General features: G+C 37.8%; 1 protein-coding gene across 22 annotated transcripts in view; it reads right to left on the bottom strand.

Annotated features, from left to right (window-relative positions):
• MTMR3 (myotubularin related protein 3) overlaps positions 1-7,626 on the bottom strand; it is an 80,492-nt gene that overhangs the window by 46,157 nt on the left and 26,709 nt on the right. For 14 of the 22 annotated variants that reach the window (XM_035898263.1, XM_009642858.2, XM_035898262.1 and 11 more), the window contains one exon: positions 3,056-3,132. The exons of 1 other annotated variant lie outside the window; for it this stretch is intronic. Coding sequence is in view for 7 of the 21 variants with exons in the window: in XM_009642858.2 (XP_009641153.1) it covers positions 3,056-3,132 (77 nt within the window). In the remaining 14 variants the exon portion in view is untranslated. Of the gene's footprint in view, positions 1-592; positions 643-3,055; positions 3,133-3,612; positions 3,701-4,559; positions 4,585-7,626 lie in introns of those variants that run through there. 7 more of the 22 variants (XM_035898253.1, XM_035898257.1, XM_035898260.1 and 4 more) reach the window with 4 other exon arrangements.

Raw genomic sequence — 7,626 nt, 5'->3', positions numbered from 1 at the left:
CAGCTTCTAACCTTTGGTTCTCACTATGTTTTTCAGACTACGTGATGCACCATTCTCCTTGATCTAGAAGATTTAAAACACGAACCTCCTGCTCAAATTTAAAATGATGGCTGGCTAAGCAACAGACTTACTTGTCCCATCAACCTCTATCTTGCAGGCCATGAAGAAAGGCGCAGACTGGATTAACTCTGCAGTTTATCTGATATCATATATAAGATACAATGAAGACTAACGATTCAAGAGAAGATGGGTTTAAAAACTGTAAGCTTTACACAAATCTCCTTTTCTGTTCTTAAAATAACGACAAGCTCACACATTCCGCTATCAGGTCTACAGCCAGCCAGAAGAGCAATGAAGAGTTCGGGCATATTGACACAACCACTTTTGAGGAGGACATCTCAGTTACCGATTCGGCAGGCTATTGGCACGACTGCCTTCTGCGACCAACTACCTTTCACCAGTGCCAGTTCTGTTCTTCCAGAATAGCAGCCACCATTAAAGTCTTTACAACCAATCATTTCCAGATCAATTCATCTAGGCAATTTATGTACAGCTTGAACAAAGCTTTAAACATTCTGAATATAAAAAATACCTTGCTATTCCAGAAATTCCTTCAAGGACAATTGTCAAGGAGACACTGACCTAAGTAAAAAGATAAGCTTTATTACAAATCTAAAGAAAGTTTAGTATCACTGATGAAAAGTTTGACTATATTAGGCACTGTGCTGTACAAAATTGTTCTTTTATCCTTCAGGTTGATTAGATATATTTATCTTTAAAGTTTACTATATAACCATCTACATATTAATAAAAACAGTATAAGTTTAGAAAATTAGGTCTTTTAATATTTCTTACAGCTGTGCTCCTAAAATCCAGCATAAACCATCAGAGACTACCTACATTATTGCAGAACAAGTTTCTTATTCTAATTGCTGCATTCAGCTGCAAAACGGCTTCTATTATAATACTGTGGCTTTTTACAGGAGTGTGAGAATCTTCCTTTTTAAGGGAAAGCTGTGTGGAAAAAAATATGTTGGCTTCCATTTCAATCAGGATTATCAGCTATGAACTGTGATGTTGCTGAGATAAATGGTAGAAGAACTTATAAGACCGGTTCTAAAATAGTTTGCACACTCACACTGCTTCTAGGTATTGGTGAAACCACAACACTTCTAAAAATGATTGGCAAAAATAGCAAGAAACATTGAATTGTTAGAATGAAGTTCACCGAGCTGATGGATAGCGAATATACCAAAAGAAGTAATTAATCTCCCATCATGTCAACAAGCTGATCCCACTCCCTTTGTGATCTCATGATTGCTGGACTGAGTGCAAGGAGAAGGAAATACCCCACTGGGGCCAGGGACAAGGAACACACGCTATTCTCAGTAGCACCCATACAGAGATTGCGTGAATTAACTCTGAAACCACACTTTCAATCTCACTTTCTTTCTATACCAAAGCTTTCTAATCCACTTCCATCCCTACGTTTAGCAAACCCTTCCAGGTTAGTCACGCGAGTAGGAAAAGGATCACAGTGCTTGGGTGACACCTAGTTTGGGGATTTCTGACCCTCACTTCAAGAACCCTGCCTTAGCAGTGAGAATGAGGACACTCTTCATATCATGAACTGCAATGAGCCACTCCATTGAATTCTACCCACAATCATTAACACACCATGCTACTTTGAAGGACAGCTTGGCACAGAGTGAGCCTGGCTGAAGAAACCTATTCTCAAGTTGACCCCTACCATCTTTTTTGATTAGCAGCAGAATGGAATCAGAATTATCGTTGTATTTAACTGCAGCTGGCAAATAATCAGCTCTTCCATGACAGTAAAAACCATTTCCCAGAAATTAAATGGAAATGTTCAAATACAGCTTAGATAATAACTGACTAAGAATGCATCTTCATAAAAAGCACCGTCAAATTCAGTCTCCCACTTATGAATAGGATGACATATGAATAGCATAGTGAATAGATGGCTTATAAATAGTGTAGTGAAACTTGGGTTTATTGTTAGAAATAACTTTTTTTTTGTCAGGTTGTCTTATGAATTTACTGCGCTGCCCCTTCAACTGTAGTCTCAAGTATATTAAATTCCACCAAAGAGAGGTTAGTCTTGTTAATTCGCCATCCTTACATCCTGTTTTAGTAAAAGTTGTGGCCTCAGATTCTGTTCAGCCAGGATAGGAACGTATTAATTACCTTTTGTTTCAGATGTGCCTTCTGGTCTAAATTATGTACACAATTAAGACTAGCAATAACCATCTGCCAATGATTCTAAACAAAAAAGATTATACAAATAAAGGATCATTTAAATTCACATCTATTTAAATGTAGTTGGACTTACAGCAAGGAAAAATAAAAACTGGAGGGGAAAAAAAGGAAAAAGGAAGGACCCAAGTGTTTCACTTCCTTCCCCTGCCTTCCCTGTCCAGAGCCTGAATTCCATTTATTTCAGTATCAAAATCACATTAAGCTGACCCTCAGCTGTTTGTGTGTCACAGTTGCCCTGTAGAAGTTTTAGATGTATTCCAAATGTTTTGAGAAAGAAGCATTAGAAAATTTGAACATGAAATATTCAAGAATGTGATCTGGCTTTAGCAAAAGACGCCTCTGTTCCAAAGTGAAAACAGTTCTTCCCCTTTCAGGGGCGGAAGGAAATTATTCTGTGATAAGGATACACACTTAGTTTCCCACGTTTCAGTCCCTGTCAGCAAGGTTTCCCCTCTTTCCTGGCACCACATGTAGAAGTAAATGAATAGCTTTCAAAAGTATTTACTGGGGAAGTCACTAACAAGTCAGCATTTACACATTACTCAGGAATAGCAGCAGGACAGACAAAGAATCATGTTTGAGGACTGCGTACAACTAAGAATCAGAAGTCTTTTTTTCCTATAATTGAAGGCTGCAAATTCCCACTCAGTAAAATATTGATTTTTGTCTAACATCTTGGAAAATGCTTTATTTAATTAAGAGATTAACCAATGATAACCGTAGAACCCTCCTTCAACAGGTAGCTTGTCGTACCAAAATAATACAATCAGCTTACCAAAGAATGAGAGAATAAAACAGTCCTCTCTGTCCCAGAAAGTTTCAAACAATACTCTTCTTTTTTTACATTGGCAACTGCAAATAAAAAGACAGTTCTTTAAAACATGAAACTTCAATTAAAAAAACCCACCTTCTTAAACAGCTGGCAAGCAACTCAACTGTTACATTAGTCTTAATTAAAGAAGAAGAGTAAAAAGTACGAACTACTACGTAAGTGGTAACTACTGAGATCTTAATATGCCCCAAGAGTGAATTCAACAATTGGATTCTGACAGGTACACATCTGCTGGTTAAGGCTGATTTTCTGGTAAGGGATAGTTCAGAAATCATGGCCACAAAGCAATTCAAATTTTTTTAAACTTCTTTGGCACACAGAAATGAAAAAAAAAACCAAAACCAAAAAATAGACAAGCTACAGGAGAGTCCTTTTATAGAAGATCCTCCTGGTTTTGTACTGATCTTCAAAAGTGTGTTTTAATCTTACACTAAAAATAACTTTTTCACCCCTAAAGAAAGCAGATGAAGACTGCTAAATACTGGTTATTGCCCAAGTACCTTTGGGCAAAGCTGCAAGAAAGACAAAGGTGAACAGCAAATCTCGCATGACACCATTCCTCCCAAGCTCCATCTTTCTGCCTTTCCAAGCGCTGTATAATTATTTTCTAAAAAATAAGTTTAAGTATTGTGTCACAAATATGCATTTGTCAAAAAAAGCTCTATAGATAAAAATATCTGATTTGCCTCATTCTTATGCAGTCACTTCAGTAGGTATTCACAGATGTCTTCTAGAGCATCTGAATGACTGCTCCAATAGCTTGAGTCACATGAGACACTAAGTTCTATACTAAAATATCCAAAACCTAAAATTAAAGTTCCGGACTAAAGCCAACCATTCCCAAGGCATGCAAGCAGCCAAACTGATGGAATACCGTTCCCTTGTATCCAGTATACCAGAAGATTTGCTCTTCACAGTAACTTGGAAGCTATCCCAAGAGTATACTGCGTATGTCTGTGCCTGGAAAGTCTAACTTATATAAACATACAATCCTGCGGCTAGAAATAGTTTGCTTGTACTCTCACGTGCCACAACTAGTGATAACTTTCACAGGCTAGTCCATTAAAATAAAAAAAAACAAACTCTATTTTGCATTTATTACGTCCTTTAGTTTACAGCTTTTAACGGGAAAAATAAATAATACTTTCAGTACACAAAAATGGATATATAATTTTAGGACTGACCTAGTAGGAAGAGCTAGTTTAAAAAGTACAAACTGAAGATGCATGAAGCAAAACAAATCCTAACATTTCACATGGTGGACACACTTCAGGGGAATCTCATATGTATCTACATTCAGCTATTCTTTAAAAAAAAAAAACAAACTGTGACGCAAGGACACTCAGCTTTAACAGAAAACACCATCTGAATGGTCACAGCTGTTAAACCTCAGCTAATAATGAATTATGATTTTATAAAACAGCTTCTAAAAACAACATTTGGTTACCTGCAACAGAGGTCAACTCTTTATTTTAAAATCTCTCAGCAAGCCAAATGCCAACTCCAACAGCTTTATGGTTTGATAATTAAATATGGCACACGAAGCAAAAAGGACACAGTTGTACTTTCAGGTACCAGCTTCATCATGCAACAAGTTCAACTTTACAGCTGCTTGGTTGTACAAAGTCACCTTTGATGGGAATACTTCGCAAGCTTACTCAAAAAAAGCTGTGAACGCAGACTACACCAACTCTAGAACAACTCTTCAGAGGCAGTTTTCTGGCCACATCCTTGCATTTAAAAAGGCAAGATACACATTAAGGGTAGCAGGAGGTAGACTTATTTTCTATGGTTTAGGTCCAAGAAAAAAAACACTTCACAAAATCTGCAACAAGTTTTTTATTGATATTAATGAGGTTTGGAAGAAGCCATCGAATCTCAAGAGTTTTATAGAGAAGTTTAAAAACAGGAGAAAAATGTTCCAATATAAGCGTTAATAATTCCGCTTTATTCCTGCCAGTATTCAGAAAACACTTCACGACACTCATCGACATTCCTCTTGCAAGGCTGCAAGTCACAGATAAGCACCTCAAATGTTATCGCTTCCTAAGGCAACAACTTGTGCCAAAATAAGAAAAAAAAAAGCTGACTGTAAGAAGAAACATCTCTATGAAGTCTACTGCCATCTGAAAACCACAGATTACTTAAGGGAGGAGCAATACTGGTGTATAACTGTTTAATTAATAAAGATAATCACATCTAAGTTTGCTGCCCCTAAGGAGGGCGGATGCACCCACCACCCCACATGCTCCCACCATCTCTTTCGCATTAGCTCTTCTGCTTGAACCACAAAGAACAGATCCAACACCGCTAGGAAAGCAAAGGGTAGAAGGCAACAGGACCCTTTCTTTCAGTAAATCCTACAACCACGTCTAGTAAAGGAATTGGCTTTGCACCATCTTTCTTATTAGGCTGTCACATTCCCGTAGATGGAATTTTTTTTTAAGCACAGGTGTTGAGTAACATATTAACATTGCCCACTTTTAAACACATAAGAAGCCATTCCATCATAGGGCTCCAGTACTTAGGACGGTGCAAGAACACTTAAATTAAGCTTTTGCTTTGACCCATCATCCTTATCTGTTGACTATTTTGGGAACTTGGGCATTAGGTGAACACTAACTAGCACATAGGCCTTGTCCCCACTGTTTTTTCTTGGAAGGCGCTACGGAGAAGTAGTGCAGTGGAGTGATCTATCAATCGTACTGTAATAGCAAAACACAAGAAATAAGATAATTGGGGGGGAGGAATTCAGAGTAATGGTTGAGCACTGCAACAGGTTTCCAAGTCATAGAACCTCCATCCTTAGAGATATTCCAAAGCTGACCAGCCCTTGAACAACCTGATCCAACCTCAAAGTTGGCCCTACTCTGAGCAGGGTGGTGGGTCTCCAACCTAAATTATACCATGAGTCTGCGACAATGTTGTTCTTGACATTTATTTCAATAAAACATTGGCAAATAGTTAGGAAAAACACTCTTGAGAAGTTTTAATAAACATGTTTGTTTAATCGGAAGATTGGAAAGTTGTCACTTCAGTCTCTTAGCTGAAAGGCTGTATCTAGCAAGAAGAGAAGAGGTGCGATTTGATAAGCATAAAGTGAAACAACAGAAGAGACTAGCAGCTTTGGAAAAACACAGATCCAGATTTTCTCTAGGATCCTCATAAAGATGTAGACAAACAAAACCAAGCCAAATTTTCTCCTGGTAACTGACTATTTTGAAGGTGTATTTTTTTCCTCCCTTTGCTGCATTTCTGCATTGATTATGCCACACCATGTCACAACCTTAATATTACGCAAGTGTGGCTTCTGATTAAAAGTTCTCTATTTCTATTTACATTTTTAACTTCACAGTATTATTGTTCCCACCTAACCTAGCTCTGCAGTGACCGAACCTCCTCTTGCGCCACATTATCACACGCTTACCATTTTTTCACCTTTTTGTTTGGCTGCTTTCTGCTCAGCTTTAGCCCGCATGTCAGTCAGATTGCTCTTGTTGTCTTTATGTTCTTCCTAGTGGATTTTAGCTTGCTTTCCCCTACAACTATTTTTACCATATTCTTAGTGTGCTAAGGAATAGGAACAAAGTCCTATTATCAGCTACCTACCACTTGGGGCGATGCGGTTAGCTTGCGGCTGAGCTAAAAACCAAAGAGGACGCAAGCATTGGGACTGCGACCCTGAATACAGTCGCTCCTGAGGCTGGACAGTGCAAGGTTATACTTTCTAGAAAGTTTTTAAACATGTACACAGAGAAGAAAGAATGTTGATATTCAAGGAGGTATTTTCTTGTTTATATGCCATGTGTATTCTCCTCTACCATACACTTCCCCCGATTAAGTTACACCATCTTCAGCTTGGAAAGCAGCTGAACATGAAGCATACACATTGCTTCTCAAACACACGACAGAATAAGCAGAGACCAACAGCCATACAAAATATCTTACTTTCCTGTAATGCAAACAGGAAGTGTCCTATGTAAGAGCATTTTGAAACTGTCTTGCTCCATTTTCCATTCTACCTGTCCTTCTAGAATTAAAGAATGAAATTAATTATGAGAGTCCCAAGCATCAAAAAAGTTTTGTCAACATCTGTCACTGCACTGACTCATACATTAATGGTAAGTAATTCAGTTTCTTGTGGAACCCTTTAGACATACACATATTAGTTTCCTTCATCTTCCCACTCAGAAGAGGCATTAATCTGTTTTTAAAACAGTTTATTAAGCTGATTATCTTTGCATACTAGTTAAAAAAAATCACTTCTCCTATGCTCTTCAAAAATTAAGTGGAGAAGCAACTGTTTAAAGTTCAAATGAAAAACATCTCAAAAAGTAAGCAAAGATTGAAATGATGGAAGAGCACAGTAGGAAAGGCAGTAAAAGCACTGCTGAGACCACAGATATCCAATAGCTAATGGTAGTGCAGAGAAGTTTGACCTTGCACTAAGAAAGGTCCATTTCTCCTTAACTGATGTAAAAAATAAAAATAAGTGGAACTTTAGGTGAGATTAG

This window comes from Egretta garzetta, unplaced genomic scaffold (assembly GCF_000687185.1).
Source record: "Egretta garzetta isolate BGI_Z169 unplaced genomic scaffold, ASM68718v1 scaffold7, whole genome shotgun sequence".
Taxonomy (NCBI): domain Eukaryota; kingdom Metazoa; phylum Chordata; class Aves; order Pelecaniformes; family Ardeidae; genus Egretta; species Egretta garzetta.
The sequence above is the reverse complement of the archived record's forward strand: the minus strand, read 5'-3'. Positions and strand labels throughout refer to the sequence as shown.